Here is a 17,623-nt window from a genome sequence, read left to right on the forward strand (position 1 = left end):
GAGGCAGGAAGAGAATACCAGGTTACCATAAATGGAGCGATTGCAGGAGGCCTTACCACCTGGAGTAGTGGGTAGGGCTGAAGGGACAAAAGGAAGAGTCTGGAATTAGAAAAACGTGGGAACCTTGGAGAAGAGGCCTGGTGGAGCATAGCCAGCTGGTGCGGCTGTCTCCGAGGGGGGCGCCGTGGAGCCCCCGCCGCCAGGGCTGGGAAGAGGCGGGCTGGACCCAGCTGCTACCAGGGAAGGCACTGCTGTTCCCGGGGGGCAGAAGCATCGCTGGGTGCCACTCACAGCAACAGGTAGACGTTAGGAAGCCCAAGGAAGCCAACTTCTGGGAAGAAATAGAGAGGTAAACCCCTTCCTCCTCCACCCTAACCTAGCAGAGCCTGCTCTGGAATTACCTGGCAAAACAGAGATGTGCTTTGCAGAGACCCGGCTTCAGCATCGCAAGGGAGAGTATAGAAGAGTGGGTTTTGAGCTCAGAGACAACACCCTAAAAACTGGCATCGCGTGCTTGACTGAAATAGCTAGAGGGGGTTCAGAAGTGGGAGGAACTTGCCCAGTATTTTCTTTTCATTTTTATTGCTGGCACCTCAAGAATAACAGATTTGATGAGAAACCACCAAGATGTCAGACTGGTTGCCTGGGACCGGCAGGCTTATGTGGGTTCCTGCGGAGGAAGATGGTCTTGCCATCAGACTAGAGAAAGTTCCGTGGGAGACTCGCACAACCCTGAGGTCTGCGCGGCCCCCCAGAGCGGGGACGGCAAACAGGGGAGCTGCTGCCCTCCCGTGGACACCTGCGGCTCTGCAGAAGGGTAATCTGACCTGCCCTGCAGACGTGGTGCTTGGCTGCAGACCCTGCCCACGCCGAACTCCAGGAACCACCAGCGGAGAAAGGTCAATTTGATCCTCTGATGCAGATGAGGGAGATCTCAGCACTAACTCGCGCTGATAATGCTTTTCTTCAAAAAGAATAAAAGTCTCATCACAGAGATTCTCTTTGCCCAAGTACAGACAGCGAAAGCTGAACGAGATAAGCCTAGTATTTCATCTAGACGTCTGTCTGCTTTGGGTCTTGCAGTATCTTTTAGAACAGGGCTTAGCAAGCTTTATCCACAAAGGGCCAGATAGTAAATATTTTAGGTTTTCAACCACACAGTTTCGACGGCTCCCCTGTGCCCTCGTAGTGTGAGAGTAGCCAAAGACGGTAACTAAACGCAAGAGTGTCATTGTGTTGCAATAAAACCTCATTATGGACACTGAAATTTAAATTTCATATGATGTTCACATGTCACAAAATATTATTTTCCTTTCGGGTTTGACCCATGGCTGCAGTTGGTGGACCACTGCTTTACAGTCATTAGTTAAAGTCGTTAGGCGATGCCACTGCGAGCTAAAATCATCCAAGCAGCTTCTGCACTACCTTGCCAAGTCCCCGGAAGTGGCAGATGTACCCCCAGGATCTGACCCCGTAGATCCAGAAGCCTGAGCTCTCAGTCCTCTGCGTGTCCAGTGTAAGGAGGTTTCTGTGGGAGAAAGTCTGGCTCTGAATTTTACCTTTTTTCTCACTAGAGAGAGAAACCTGTTCTCATTTAAGTTTGTGTTGCTGGGTTCTAAGAAAATGAAGTGTTCACAAATCTGAACCTAATCAATAGTTTGGGGAATGGCACAGTGTACCATTTCCTCACTGAGAAGAACTGTCGTTCCTGGATACCTTTTAACAACATGCCCCCTGAATGCACCAAAAACATGACTGCTTTAATAAAAATGTGATTTGTACATGATTTTTCAGAACTCAATCATTTTTAAAAGCAAACTGTACCATGATTTATGTTAAACAGTGGCTTGTTTCATGGATAGTTAAACCTACAAGTTAGAGATCTAAATGGAGAGAGGATGAATATGGAGAACTTTGAAGGTTTTAAAAAAGGGGCCTTTTGTGAAGAAAAAACGTCTAGAACAGTGCTACTTTTGGGGCAAGTAAAAGGGGAAGTGAAGGACCTATATTTGTGTTTTCTTGGATGTGCATAAGGAACCCTGGAAGGACACCTGAGGATGTGTAATACCCGGCGTGTTATATATCACGAAGAGCTGGGCGGGGAGGGGCTGGGGGAGACTTCATTGCTCCCCTTTTTTGCACTCCTGATTTTTACAGCCATCGAAGTCCGCCTTTTCCCTTCTTCCCCTGACCTCTGTCACCAGGGCCAGACACTGCCAGGCTCTGAGGACACACATCTGTGTGTTTTCTGGTAAAGCCGGTGGGCAGCTAAGGAAAAACTGGTAATACGTTGTGATAAATGCCAAGCAGCCTGGGAAGGGAGCGCAGAGGAGGTGTTAATTACCTGTCTGAGAGCATGAGAAGTGGGTTTTCAACGGGCAGAAAAGAGAGGCAAGGGGACTTGGGCTGAGGATACGGCCCGTACCACAGCACAGGCCTGTGCCAGATGACGGCCCGGTCGTGTCTGAGTCACTGGGTGGGGGGGTCGAGCGTGGAGCGCCTGGAGTTGAGTGCAGCGGGGAGAAGAGAAGGGGAGTTGAGATGAGGCTGGAAATGTTTGCGGGGGCAGTTTGTGCAGAGAAATCTGTACTTTCCTTGGGACGTGGGGGTCCATCAGAAGCCCTAGCTAACATGTGTGTCCGAAAACCAGCAGAGGACAGTGTGAAGCAGAGGCAGCTACAGATCGGGGGCCCCTCATCTGTGAGTTGAGAGTCAGGACCAGCTGAGCTCTGGGGGTTCAGCCAGGAAGGACCTCAAGACGAGGTCAATGTTTCCCGCTCGTGCCATCCAGCTGAGGCCCGGCCAGGCGCACGCAGAGCCCTCTCGTTGACGCCCTGCTCTCTAGGAGGTGAGGAAATGTTATCTGCCCCACTGCTCGGGGAGAAGATGCAGCCTGGGGTGAAGCCACTGGCCTGTGCCTGGGAGTGAGTCAGCTGTGAAACCGGAGCTGCTACCCAGCGGGAAGAAAGACGAGACGCTACAGAGACCCCGAGGGCTGTGTTCCTCCCTCCCCGCCCTGCCCAGATGTTCTGGGAGACTCTGGCTGAACTCTGGGGCACACCCATCCGTGTTCCTGGCAAGCATGGCAGGCCGCAGTGTGTGCGCTACCCGGCTATTAGCTGCTGCTGGCGCAGCACCAGGAGGGGGTGGCCGAGCTCCGGTGAGAGCTCGGGGCTGCCTGGAGAGGACAGGGCCCCGAGCAGCGGGTGCCCTGGTGCCACTGGAAGGACGGAAGCAAAGGTTTGGCCGTTGAAACTTGGCAGCTGTAAACAGGGGCAGCGCGGCTTTCAGCTGACATCCAGGGTGGATCTCACTCCACTTGAACATGAAATCAATGAGATAATGGATGTGAAAACATTCTGAATAGTCACCAACTCCTTGCACCCCATCCTGCGGGGCCTCCTGCATTTCCGCCTTCTGTTGCTGCGCCACGATTCCCCAGCCTTTCCCACTGTTTTCCCCACCTCCCAACTAAACAGACGCTGACCTTTGTTGACTCCGTTTCTGAGATGTCTCTTTCATTCAACCCCTCAATTTCATTTCCGCTGCCCCTGCCCTGGTCCAGGCCCTGGATTTCTTACTTATGCTAGGGGGGAACTCAGTTTATCTGTTCTACTTCCCTTTTTTTCTCCCTTTGAATTCATCAGCCACACTGATGTCAGATTTAATACTCTTAGACCACACTCCTGATTATTTTATTCCTCCAATCCCAAACTTTCAAAGACTCTCCGTGGCCTGCCGAGTAATGAACTCTAAAGTCTGGTATTCAGACCTCCTGGGCTGCCCCACCTCCTTCTGATCACAGAGATCCTCCAACTCACCTTGACTTTCTGCCCCTTGTGCCCTCGTCCAAGTCATGCCATCCGCCTGGAATGACTTCCCTTCGGTATCCTCCCGACAATTTTTTTTTTTCCTTTTAAACTTCAAGGTTCAAAAAGCGTTATGGATATATTATTGACAAGATAAGGAAAGAGGAAATGGAATCATATTTTAGATGCATCAAAGAACCTTTCTTTTTAAGGATCTTATTAATATATTCCTGCAGAAAATATTTATGAAAGGCATTATGCAGAGGATCAGGGTGGAAAGGCTCACTATTTGCCCACTTGGGTGTAAGAATCTAGAGCTGTGAGGATCAAGGGTACACGTTTTTGTTTAGTAAAACAAATCCATAATCACAATTCTAATATTGGGACAAAAATATCTGTAGACTGGTTATTTCCCTTTTTGCCCTACCTACCAGGAAGCTCAAAGGCAAAATTGACTCTCAGTCGCAGGATTCACGTGCTTCTTCAAATGTTCACACATAATAGGTACCAAGTATGTACTCAGAATTATGTTAGTTCCAACCATGTCATCATAGTTCCTCCCCTCAAAGAAACAACTATTAGCTCTTATATTTAGCATATCTACATTATCTATTTTCTCTATTCCTGGTTTTGTAATTCTATCTTATTAATTTGTTGTATATATCATTAGTTTTACGTTCACTAAAATTCTTTTGAGGAGAGGTGAGATACAGTCAATATAAGAGTATAAATGTTCAAACACTGTTAAAGAGATCACAGATTTGATCTCCATTGTCATGAGTTATATATGTTTGTTCTTTTATTATAGACTCTCTCCTAAAGCCAACTAGACAAGTAAATATAACTGGTACACAGTTTGATCCAATCATAACAATTTTGGAATGCTTTACTTTTTTCTATTTCACCTTGTAAACATAGAATGATGTTTAATATTCTATCACAATTCAAATTATTAGCCCAAGTTTATTATTTTGGGGGGGTGATTTGGTTTTCTGCTCCCAGTATATAATTTTAATTAAAACATTCTTTTCGATATCAATAGTATTTGTATGTCACCTCAACTCCTGTTTGGAAATTAGGTGAGATATACAAAGGAATTAACAACTGAATAAACAGGGCGTACCCATCAGAATAATGAGGGTAGATATACGTTCAGGGGTAGGGGTGTCCCTAGTGTTTTTCTGTCGTCACTGTGGTTTAATGTCCTTGGTGGGTGGAGATACAAGATGGGGTCCCTCCCTTCCTGAAAACACCTGTAGGAAGCTGGAGTCTGGCCGCTGGGCTGAGAGAGGTGGCCTCCACACCTGTTTCAGCACAGAGCTCATTCGGGCCAGCTGCCTCTGCCGTGGGCATTGCCTGCCCGTGGGCCTGTTCACAGCTGCCGCACCCAGCACTGGACACCCCGATGCTGCAAAAGGCTTCAGCCGGGCTCCCAGCTGCTCCCAGGCCATTGCGTCCAGGGACCTCGGCCTAACCCACCCCCACACTCACCGCCTGGAAACCGAAGTGGGGTGGCCCTTGGATGAGGCCCAGGAGCTCACAGACCTCCCTGTTGCGGTGCCTGCGTCAGTTCACTCCTGGTGCCCCTCGTCCCATCCCCCATCATTATCTCCAGGTTTCGGGTATTTGGCGTGAAGTGTCACATGTAGATGTCAAAGATAGGGTTTGTCAGAGCCCAAGAGTGGGGGGGGGGGTCCATGCAGGAAGCCTGCAGTCTGGGGACTTGCTATGGAACATGTGGAATTGCTCCAAAAGAAATGCCACCTGGGATTGTGGAACCAAGAGCCAGACGCTACATGGACCTCGCTCAGTGCCAACGCCATCTTCAACTCAATCCAGTTTAGTTTAATTCAAGTCACATTCTCCACATGCCCATGTCCAAGTGCTACGTACTCCAGATTTAAATAAAACGTGGTCCTCGAGGGGCTTATTGTCTAATGATGATGATGATAATCACAGCAGCTGAAATTCACTGAACCCTCACTATGTGCCTATCACTTTGCTGGGTATTATGTATTGATTATTTCATTTAACACACAGAAGAACACCCCACTAATTTCCTCAATTCACCAGCTGGGGAAACTGAGGCTTGGCGAGATTAAAGAACTTGCCCAAGGTCATCCCAATGGCAGATAATCACAGGTCTATCTGACCCCAGAGCCCATGTCCTTAGCTGCCCCGCAATGCCACCTCCCAGTTGCAGTCACAGCCCACCCCAGGCACAGAAGCGCCTCAATTGCATGGTGACAACTGCTATTGTCAGACACAGGGACTCTATCTGAATGCTGGTGCGGTTCCTGTTCCTTCAGGGGAACAGAGCAGAGCCAGGCTGGTGATCTGCCTTCAGAGGCTGTATGCACTCAGTCATGGGGAGTTAGAGAAAGACTCATAGGGTGTTTGAACATTAAGTTCACCAGGTAGATCATTAGATGTCTCGAAGCCATCATCTCTATTGACTGTCACAGTAACTCTTGAGGAATATCTTAATCTTTTTCTTGTACCAGTAAGGAAACTGAAACACGGACAGGTTGAATGATTGAAGACTGAACAGCTTACAGATGTCAGAGCTGGGATTTGAACTCAGGGCTCCCCATTTCCAAAGCCTGTGCATTCCATTCCAGTCATGCCACGGAGTAGACTGCAACTTTAGGGCACTGTCTGTTTGGTCAGTAAACTTTCCTGGGTCTCTTCGGTATGTGAAGCATTGTGCTGTGCCCAGGAGAATCACAGGTGAGGCTGACGTGGATCATTTCCTTAAGGTGCTCACTGTCCAACTGGAAGATAAAGTGGGCATGCAGAAATTCCACTGCGAGGTCCAGAGAATGTGGTGCTTTAAATGGTACCTTTGTTCGCCTGGCCAGGTCTCCTCTTTGCCTAGGGCTGTCCTTGCCAGGCTGTTGGGAGAATCTGGCTTGTGCTTAGGGAGTGATCCACATTTGCATTGCCTGACTCCCCTCCGATTCCAGCAGCTGGTGTGGGATGCCCCCTTTCGCCCCAGAAAGCACAGAGGCACCTGGTCCTCTAGCTCTGTTGAAAGATCTGAATGTCATCACAGGACCGGGGGTTCCTGGGTGAGTAACCCAGGGGTCAGGGGCGTGTGTAGTTCAAGTGTATGCCCCGCCACGCCAGGCGCTGGCCACCCTGTTAGAATATTGCCGTCTCTGTCTAGGCAGTAATGTTTCTGCTTCTTTTCCTCTCGCTTGAAATGCACTTTGACATTTTTTAACAAATAACACAATTTTCCCTTTGTGTTTCCCTTAATAAAACACAGAAATGAGTGCAAGAAAAGGAAAGTAAAAAAACGTGTTCCTGTCATCTCCACTCTACAGCAGGGTGTCCGCGCCCTCCCTCTCCTCTTCCCTCCCACCAAGCCTTGGTCTCTGGCTCCTCAAGCCGCACTCCTCTCCCCAAATCTCAGCCACAAAGATTCACGAGTCTGATGTTTTTGCGTCTCTGTTCCTGCCATAGAAGGGTAAGCCCCACAGCCGGTCTGCACGTCTCACCCCTGTCTCCTACAAATTGCTGTCGGACTGAAGACAGACGATGGGGAGAACCAGCACAGGGTCAGGAGGACCTCCCACCTGGAGAGGTACCCCCAGCTTACAAGGACCCCGCACACTCTCCGGGCCCCGTAGATACTCCCGTTTATTGGCCCAGGCCTGTCTGCCTCCAGTGACGGCAGCTTCCAGAGCAACCTGGCACAGGCCCCACATTTTCTCCTCAGAGCAAAGCGCTAGGCTGGAGACATAGTTCCTGGATCTCTTGGAACCTGCTTGAAGTTGCAAGGTTTCTGATGCTGGGAACAGCCACCCATCCCTTAGCAGGGATAAATGCAAGTTTCCACACTTGGATCCAGACACCAGTGGTGCAAATGCAACGTGGCAGACCTGTGCCCTGGCAGCCACCCACGTGGGACAGGACTGAAGAGGTTTTGTTAGTGACACACCCCACGTGAGTCCCACGGCAGCCACTGACTGCAGGTGCAAACTCGGGCCCCGTTCCTGGGTGCGACAGTGCTGAGAAAGGTCCTGAACACACTATCGTGGAAAGTCGCAGCAAGTCGGGTGCCACAATTTACGAGAGACAGAAAAACTGGCTCAGGTTCAGAGGAAAGTGGCCGGGGGCGAGAGCAGTGCTGAAGGGTTTATTACTAGAGGAGGGTTTGACTTTCTGAATGGCCAGCCCTGAGGAATCAGGGGGCCAGAGGGTGGAAACTCCAGAGACATGCATTTTGACCCATTACAAACAGGATAGTTGGACGAGATGAGCTTTACGATCACTTCCAACTCTAAAAAATGTAATTTTTTTGGGTCCCCTCAGAAGTCTATTTACCTCACTTCCATGAATTCTCAGAAGGAAATACTTCTTTCTGATAAAACGGAGGATGTGGCTTATTCTTCATGTAGGGCTCTGGCCAGTGGCTCTGTGGCATCTTCATTCATTAAACAGGTAAAATTTGGGTTTAAACCACAGGAAACCCATGAGGTATGGTCAGGAGAAGCTTTCACAGATGGGTCATGGGGACTCACTGTCCACCTGCCCACCCATCCAGGTCACCGAGTTGGCTAAGGCCAAATTAAAACCATCCTGGGGTAGGAGTGGGATCCACGATTCCCACTTCAGCGGAAGAGGTTAGATAAACAAGTTGTATCCTGGTTGGTTTAGACACATCGTTAGATACATCAGGCTGGTCTACACCTAGACAACCACTGCCCAGCATACCATAAGGATCCGTTGGTTCTACAGCCAGCCCCACTGGCCAAAGCCAGTCTGATTCCACAAACTTTAGACTGCGAGGACCTTGCAGACCACACAGAATGGCCCCTTCATTCCAGAGAGAGGAATTGGTGCCTGGAGAGGGGCACCCAGGGCCCTCTGGACTCTGGCAGAACTGGGAGTGGAGCTGAGGTCCTGTGATTCCTGACACTTCACTGCAGTGCTCCCGGACCACAGTGAGAACACCACTCACCCCCCAGCCAAGCACATGGTGTTTGTTAATCACATATATGTATCTGGCTAACATGGTGGGGCTTATAAGTGTAATTATGAGATACAGCCCCCATCCTGAAGTGCCCAATGGCCAGGTGGGGAAAGACATGCTCACCAAAAACTTGAGTGATCTACACTAATCAATCAGGCTGCCTTTGAGATGTAAGAATCATTTGAAAGATTTGGGACTCATATCCCGGGAGAATTTATCCACTTTCAGGATATGCACTAAAAGGAACAGTCTTACCACTAGTTAAACGTATTTCATAAATTCAAGACCTTTAATGAAACCAAAACTCTGCTGGGTATTTAAAAATATTCCTTATGGTTGTTTTTGCCTTACTTCTGTTTTTCTTGCCTAACCTCTATTTTATATCTTACTTTTATGCTAAGAATATTCATTACATATGTGTGTGTACACACGCACACACACGTGTATATATTAATACCCTGGTCTACTTGGGGAGACAGAAAGGACAAAGGCCAGGTATTAGGAGACATGCCACTACCCATCTGGGTAACATCAGAGAAATCTCCCAGCTGTACTAAGCTCCAAAGATTCATCTGAAACAATGGATAAAACTATTTGTTCTGCCTACCTCACAAGTTTGTTGTAAAGATCAAGCAAAATCGTGTATGTGAAAGTACGCTAAAAAGTAAAAAGCAGCATTCAAATATAAAGTAGTAAGCTCTTTGCCATTTTCCCTTGCTGCTCTGAAGTCATGTTCAGTGTTTGGCTTGCGCCTGCTGGCAGAAAGAACTTATAATGGCGAGTGGGGTCGCTACTCCTAAGCACATTGTGAGCGACTTGCTGCCAGCACTTTTTCTTTAAAAATTAGGAAGTGGTTCTGTCCCTGGAGAAGGTACTAGAAAACCCTTGATATGTGGCATCTCCTCTGCTACGGTTCAGCTTGCCCAAGCGCCTACCAATTTCACGTCAGTTGATTTCGGTTTAGGAACTGAGGGTGCCCCAGATAATCCACTGCACCGAGCCTTTCCAGGTATTCAGATGATGGGACAGAGACTCCACAATCTCTGCTCCATTTCTCCGGCCTGTAATAACTGGGATAGTGATTGTCTCCACCTCATAGGGTTGTTGGGAAGATCACATGAACTGACTATGTAACCAAGGCTGGCACAAAATAAATGTTAGATGAACCTCAGCCAGTGTTATGGTTTATTTGTTGAACGTCCACTCCATGCTGACCTCCCGGGATACACAGAGGAGACCTTGTCCCTGCCCCTAGAGGGGCTAAGGGTCTGTCACTGTGAGCTAAAGTTAGGAGGTACAGGGAATTTTAACATCCCCGCCCCCCAGGTACTTAGCTCTCCTAAGAATGTTCCCTTAGCTGACTTCCTGCTCAGTGGCAATGCAGGTTCGTCATCTGGAGGTCAGATCCCACCTAGTTTCTCCCAGGAGCCCAATTCCAGCCCTGGCCGTGGGTCCTATGGCTTCAGCACACCCCACCAGTGAGCTAGTTTCCAGCCCAGGGGAAGCCGGGAAGTTGTGAGAACCCCCGGGTAAGGAAGAAGGGTTTGAAGAGGTCAGAGCCGCTGGGGCCTGCAATCACAGGCGACAAACAGCTTCTTGGCGCTTCTCGCCGCCCGGGTGAGGATTGTCGTGCTTTTATCACGCGCAGTGGTTGGAGAGCGGCAGGCAAACCTGCGGACCCACGCCGCGGTCCAAGTGGCGCGGAGATCTCCACTAAGGCCCAGCCGGGGCGCGGGGTCGTGGGTAGCGACAGGGCCAGAGCGCCCCGAGTTAACAGCTGCCGGTGGAGGGAAGGAAACTTTCCGTGCACGGGAGGTCGCAGCGGCGGAGGAGCGCACCGGTAGCGGCCTCGAGGAGGACCGCGCGGCCAGGCTGGGAAAGGGAGCATCGAGGCCCGGCTACTGGACGCGCTGCCAGCCCCCCGCCCCGCGCACCCCACCCCCTTCCCTCCACCGCGCACGCAGCGCCGCGGCCGCTGTCAGAAGCGGCGAGATCCGCGCCAGCGAGGCAGGGCCGACTCGCACCCAGGACCCTGGGCCTCCGCCTTCCCTCCCGGCCTCCGAGAAGCATCCGGCCCTTCCCTCCCCCCGAGGAGCGACGCGGGCTGGCAGGACGTCCCGAGAAGGCCAGCCGCTCGCAACCACGTCCCGGCTCGGCCCGGGCGCGCCGAAGAGCAGAGCCAGGGGCCGGAGTTCGCTCGGGCTCCCTCCCGGGCGCGCCGGAGCCGAGGGCGGCCGCTTCGGCTGGAGTCTCCGGGCGACGCCTTCCCGGCCGTAGCTTCCTGCTGGGCTCCCCAACTTCACTCCGCTCCAGCCGCTGGGAGAGAGAACGCGCCTATCAGGTAAGGAAGGCTGCGGGATCCTAGGCTCCCGCTCAGGCTCCGGCGGGCGTGTTTCTGAAAGTTGATTTGAAATGCATCCAAGAGTGAGCCGGGCCAGCCGCGGCTCCTCCCTGAGGCGACTCCTTTGCTCCTGCAGACATTCCCGGCACTGGCCGACCGGCGGGAGGACCTCCCCGCGCGCCCCCCGCGCTTGCTCCAGCGCGCCCCCCGCTAGAGCGCAGAGCCGGGAGCCCGGAAGCAGGCGGGACCCTCTCCTGGTCCCTTACTCTGCCCCTTCCCGACCCCGGGCAGGTGAGGGTTGCAACCGGGCGGTCGGGACGCAAGTCACTGACCCCGGTTTCCCGCGTGCCTAGACTCGCTCGCTGCGCGAGGGAGGGCACCCACTCCTTTCATCCCCATCATACCCCAGTAGCTGAATTCCTGCAGAGACGTCCCTAAGGCCCACTTTCGTATAGGTTGGGGCGGAGTCGGACTCGGGATGGAAAACCTGGGCTGGGGACAGAGGTGGGGGGGGGGCAGGAGAAGGAGAAACGCAGTTGGGGGGCGGAGGCCTAAGTACATAACGCGTAGACTTCAAGTGAAATCAGATCAGTCAGGGCAGTTCGCTGTGACTGTCTCTCCTCCCACCCTGCACTTCTCTTGGCTGGACTCTACTCTCCCCGCTCACTCTGGTCGCCCTGGTCACTCCCTCCGTCCTTTCCCAGGAGTGCGGCGGCTGCGGGCGCCGAGTCCCAGCGGGCACCGACGCCAGACGCATCCTTTCCTCTCCCCTGCAGGTCTTTCCAGCTCTGCCTGAACATGCTGGACGGCCTGAAGATGGAGGAGAACTTCCAAAGCGCGATCGAGACCTCGGCCTCCTTCTCCTCGCTGCTGGGTGAGTGGTCAGGCCATGCGTACGGGGCGCACCCTCTTTCCGCCAAGCCCCGAGCTCTGGAGGCCAGCTGGCTGGGACCGGATCGGCGATGGGGGAGCTAGCGCCCCTCTTCATGCAGTCAGTTGAGCCCACTCACTGTGCGTCAGTCCTTGTGGGTCTTCCCTACCCAAATAAAATCAACAAGCCGCCCCAGGCCCCATGCGCAGGGCACCGAATTCCCCAAAGCGGCGAGGGGAGGGCGAGCTTGTTCATAGGCGTGTGAGTGGCAAAGTGATTAAAAATATCCAGGGCTGGATTTTTAATCGCTGAGCTGATCGACGTCTCATAAATGCCGCCCTCTTCTCCGCGGCCTAGGGGCGAGCATCCGAGACCCGAGGCCGGGAGCGTCCAAGTTCGAGGCGGCTTCTCGCCGCCACCAATTCCAGCCCCAATTTCAACCTTGGGCACAGCCGGGAGACTTTTCCGGGCCGGTGGGCAGCGCAGCGCGGGGATTAGCCTGCGCGGCAGGGCCCTCGCCTCGCTCGGCTTTAATTAACCGGAGCTGGATCCCGGGTCCGGTGGGTCCCCCTCCCCAGCTCCTTCCCGGCGACTGCAGAGGAGCAGCGAGTCGAGGGCCCCTCCAGAGCGTCCACACGCGGGTCTTGAGGAGCCGAGGCCAGGGATTCCGGTTCCGCCCCGCTCCTCCGCCCCGTCCTTAGTGATTTTCAAGTTTGTGGAGTGGGCGTTTTATTTTATTTTTTAGCTGGAGGCATTTTTCGTTTTGTCATTTAAACCTCTTGCCTCTTTCCGTCACTCGGAACCGCTAGGGTGGGATGAATGTGGAGGCTGAGACAGTTCGGCTGAAGAAACCTCATCCACAGGGGAATCTCCCCACCCCGCAGGACCCCAGATGACACGAAATCACGTACACTGCGCTCCCCTCTTTCAACCCCCCTTTCGAGAACGTTCGGACTCTGTCCAGCCTCGGGGAGGCCAGAGTCAGCGCTGCCCCGGCGGGCGGCGCGTGCGGACTTGGGTACACAGCGAGCGTCGCCTTTCGCCCTGTGTCCTCGGCCGGACCGGTGTCCGCTCCTAACGCCTGGGTCGTGGCCCAGGACACCAAGACCCCACAGAAAGAAAGAATTTTAAAACTGAGAACTACCTCGCTGCTTTCCCGCTTTGCCCGCTCCCTAAAGGGGCCCGCACAGCTCACGAGCCGGTGGCCGGGCTCTGAAAGGGGAAGCGAGATGAGTGTGGCAGTGGCAGGGGAAGGGTCGGGCCCTTGGGGACACCACGCGCGAATGTTCCGACTGGGGGACAAGGACTTCTTTAAACCTTTCAGTGAAAGGTGCAGACTAATGCGGCCAAGAGTCCTCCTTTAAAAAAAAAAAGCAATCATCCCCACCCCGCAAACTAAGGGAACAAAACATAAAAAGTCCAAGAGGTGGCCTGGAGTGTAGTCCCTGCCCGCACCGAGTGGGGTTGGGGACCGTTTCGCCCCCACGCACTGCGGCGGAGCTTGCTTGATTTCGAGAGTCCGGGCCGGGACACTAAGCGGCGTCTCCGCGGCCTGCTTCTTCCCCCTGTTTTTTTCTTCCCTCTATTTTGACGCTTCTCAATTATTAGAAAAAGAATTCATCTGTAACTTGCACGCCAGCTAAGACGCTGCAGTTTAGGGTTCACTGGTTTGAACAATACAGGGTTTGCCTGGGGGCAAGTCGGTATTTTACGGTAGCCACAGGACTTTTTAGGAAGAAAAGAGAGACATGTTAAAGTTTCCGTCAAAAAATGGAACAGAATTGCATTTTAACAAAAGACAAAACCACACAAATTATTTTTACTCATTCTCAGTTTAAAAAATAGTCAACAGTGCGTGATTTAATAATCGATTACGATGCTATAAACCTGGGAGCACAAACTTATTTATCTAATTTTACTGATGCGCACACGTTTGTGCGCATACCTGGGTATGATTGATAATTAAAGGGCATTTATTGATTTCCGCCCCCTTCCCCGGCTAGGATTTAAACCTTCTCACGTTGTCCCTGTTTATTAGAAATGCCACTTGATTTTATTTTTCCAAGTCCCGGCTTGGTTGATTAGCAGAGGGCTCCCTGGGGCGGGGGCCGCGCGGGGAATCCGTGGGTGCGAAGGGATCGGGAGCGGGTCCGGCGGGGTCTGGCAGGGTCGACCGGCCGGGGCGGCTCACCCGCGGACGTCTGTTGTGGCTGCAGGCAGAGCGGTGAGCCCCAAGTCTGTCTGCGAGGGCTGTCAGCGGGTCATCTTGGACAGGTTTCTGCTGCGGCTTAACGACAGCTTCTGGCACGAGCAGTGCGTGCAGTGCGCCTCCTGCAAGGAGCCCCTGGAGACCACCTGCTTCTACCGGGACAAGAAGCTCTACTGCAAGTACGACTATGAAAAGTAAGTGTCCGCGCCGCGGGGGCGCTCCCCGCGCACTAGCATCGGTGCGCTCCAGCGACTTTGTCCTCCCTCCCCCCGCTTCTGGAAGGCTCAAGAGTCACCCGCACCCCCAGAGACGTAGAATCCCCTTCATCCCAGTCCTGCACGCTCCCCGCGGGGGCGAGGAGTGACGGAGATCTGTGGGCGCAGCCACCGCCCGCGTCCCGCAGAAGTGCGCGCGATTGCTCTCCTCCCCTGACTGCCTGTCTAGTTTTTAGTTCTCCGGGACCCCTTCTCCCGACTTGGCCATTCCCAGAGGCCACTCTTTGTCAGGGGCCTCGGACCCCTTCAAGCTTGGTCCCCTTGTTCATCGGGGTGCTCTGCGGGCTGCCAGTGACCAGTGTCTTCTTGCTCGTTCCCACCCGGTCTTACCCTGGCGCCTGCGCCATCCTCGCGCTTGTGCCTGGCGGTGCCTGGCGATGGGGCTGTATTGACCCCACGGCTTCTGTCCCCTGTCCTCGTTTCCGGTTTGGGTTTGTCCACCGGAGTCCGGACAGATTGGACTCCGAAATGGCGCTGCTGCCGCTCGAAGCTAAGCGCGCAGTCTGTTCGCCTTTCCTCTCCCTGTTTCCGTCCCGGGTGTCTCCAAAGCCCTCGGGCCAGGGGCTGTTGGACCAGTAGTTGAGGCCTGACCTGAAGCCCTCTCCTCCAGCCTATGCCTTCACCCGGGTCTGGTTGGGGGATAGTCCTCTGCCACGAAGCAGGTTCAGTTCCCTCCTGTTGACACGACCGTTCTGATGTGTTTTGAGGAGAACTGGGACGCAGGTATTTAAGAAAGTGGATATTTCGCATCTAGATTTCTGTGATGCCTAAAGCCTGGATGAGGCCAGGGAGTGGGAGGTAGAAGGATTTCCTTATTCTCCACGGGCAGGCCCAGAGGAGCTCAGAGAAGGTAAGAGAGGGAAACGCTTTTCCTTGCGAAAATGGCTGGTGAATAGGGCATTGCTCTGACAGGGCTGCGGAGGTCACCGAAGGATCGGAGGCCTGTGTCTTTGCACATGAGGACTGGTATATTCCGGCCGTGTGGGCGCGCGTGTGCACGCGCAGGATCATTCTACATGTCCCTGGCGAATAAAAGGGAGCTGTATGAGGATAATCAAAGGGGGGTTAGTGTGAGTGAAAAGCAGTTCCCATCCTGTTATTAAAAACACACAATGGAACGGGGATATGCGAGAGAAGTCTCAATGTAGCAAAAAGCGCTGAGAAAGAGCAGAAATATTTTCTTTTCCGTGTTGTCTCGGTTATGAGGTTCTCTAAAAACTGACAAAGTGCTGTGTGGCCACAGGAAAAAAATTACTTCTGCCACTCAGTGGTCCTTTGCTTAAAATGCTTGAATTTTTCTCCCAGGTGGAGAGGGTACTAGACATTTTTTTTGTTGTTGTTTTGAAAAGATTAATAACTGTTTTTCAGGACTAAAAATATGTGCTTGATTTTGGATGAGTGGGATAATACAGAAATATATAAAGAAGTGAACACTCCTTATGACCACTTCATGAAGTGATAATTATGCTTAACATTTTTGAAAGAAGATATGCCTGTCTCTGTTCTTGATTGTCTGTTTATTGCCACAGTGTCTGAGAGAAAAGTGCGATTTTTAGGTAACTAAGCAGATTTTGCCCACACAACTTCAAGTATCACCTTTGAATAAAGCTTCTGGTGGATGGCTCACGGCCCCCTCCCCTTGCTTTTCATCCAAAGGTTTGGGTATTGTGTGCACCCAATCTTTAACTTTCTGCTTATAGATTACTGAAGTGTCCACATCCTTCAGGCACAACACTAGCAAATTCACAAGTATTGGAGCTTAGGAAAGGATTTGGGTTGTGAATTTCTATTCTGTTTGTTAAAAAAAAAAAAAAATCACGAATCAAAGAAGGCTTAAGGGTCAACACAGCTGTCTGGCCAGTCAAATCTTCTTTAAGGAAGTCAGGCTGTGTCAAGAGGAGAAGAAACAGTTGTTGTAAAGTACTTAACACAACAATGTCCCTTCCATTTCATCCCTCCAGGTTTGGCGGTTTGGGCTTATTAGCCCGAAAGGGTCAGTTCTCTCCTCACAAAGCTATTTCTGCGAAGGGAAAATTGGAGGGATCAACTCGCCAGCTGTTGGCCAGAACCAAGAAGATTTTATAGAGGGATATAAGCTACATTGTTCAGAGAGGTGTTGAGGTTACAGTGAAGAATTTTAATTTTAATTTAAAAATATTTTTTGAAACACCGATGTCCAAAATCGAATTGCGTGTCCTTTTTTTAGCAAATGGCATTTTAGCAGTCCTGGTCTGTGCCCAGCCTATCAATGCCTTGTTAGGTTAATTTATTTCTTTTAAAAATTCCTGTTTTTCCTCCTCTACGCCCCATTTAAATCCCATTCTTTTTCCAACAAAATAGGGTCTGGACATATTCAATCATGTAAATGGTGTTAGTCTGCATGGCCCTGCTGTAGGAGAGAAAGGAAGAGTGGTTTTGTTCTGTTTTGGGGTTTTTTTTTTTTTTTGTAGAAAATTAGGCTCAGGGCAAATTCCTTTATTCAACAAGCTTTCTTTCATATGCAAGACACTGGGCTAGGTGAGGAGAGGATAGTGAGAAAAAGTCTCAGAGCCTGCCTTCAGGAGGCTTACAGCTGAGCACTTTTCCACTTGTGTTGTCCTAACTATCAAGTATTTCTCAACAGCTTCCTCCACTGAGAGTGCAGGACTAGGTATTGCACACAGACTGTCTGGCGTGGCTAGATATTTATCCTCCAGAGGGATACAACTCGGTTTTAAACAATAGTCATCAAACAGTCACAGAAATCATTTTTTTTCCTCTTTAAAAGCTACATTTATGAAAAATAGCTTTGCCTTTTTTTGGTGGCTTTTTTAAAAAATTGAGGCTCGGACAAGGGCAAAGGGAGAGAAAATGAGACGGAAGTTAAGTGGTAGGACAATGTTAGTGGTAACTTATGGAACACTTAATAAAAAATGAAGAGACAGGCAGTACCCTGGCCTCCAAAATTCACGAAGTTCAAATACTATTTCTATACATTTAAATGAAAGAATATATAGCTAATGTGCAGTTGTCAATGACAGTCATAAACATAATATTAACAGAGCAGATTTATCACATTTATTTTAGCTCTGTGTGTGTGTGTGTGTGTGTGTGTGCATTTCTGGCTGTTGGGCAGTTTTGCATTGGAATGATTAGCT

At 51.3% G+C, this 17,623-nt stretch overlaps 1 protein-coding gene across 1 annotated transcript in view; it reads left to right on the plus strand.

Moving 5' to 3' along the window:
- The first annotated feature begins 11,929 nt into the window (after positions 1-11,929).
- The window catches only part of LMX1A (LIM homeobox transcription factor 1 alpha), a 148,491-nt gene continuing 142,797 nt past the window's right edge, over positions 11,930-17,623 (plus strand). The window contains exons 1-2 of the mRNA XM_069479119.1: positions 11,930-12,005; positions 14,219-14,405. Of these exons, the coding sequence (XP_069335220.1) occupies positions 11,930-12,005; positions 14,219-14,405 (263 nt within the window). The remainder of the gene's footprint in view (positions 12,006-14,218; positions 14,406-17,623) is intronic.

This window comes from Eulemur rufifrons, chromosome 8 (assembly GCF_041146395.1).
Source record: "Eulemur rufifrons isolate Redbay chromosome 8, OSU_ERuf_1, whole genome shotgun sequence".
Classification (NCBI taxonomy): domain Eukaryota; kingdom Metazoa; phylum Chordata; class Mammalia; order Primates; family Lemuridae; genus Eulemur; species Eulemur rufifrons.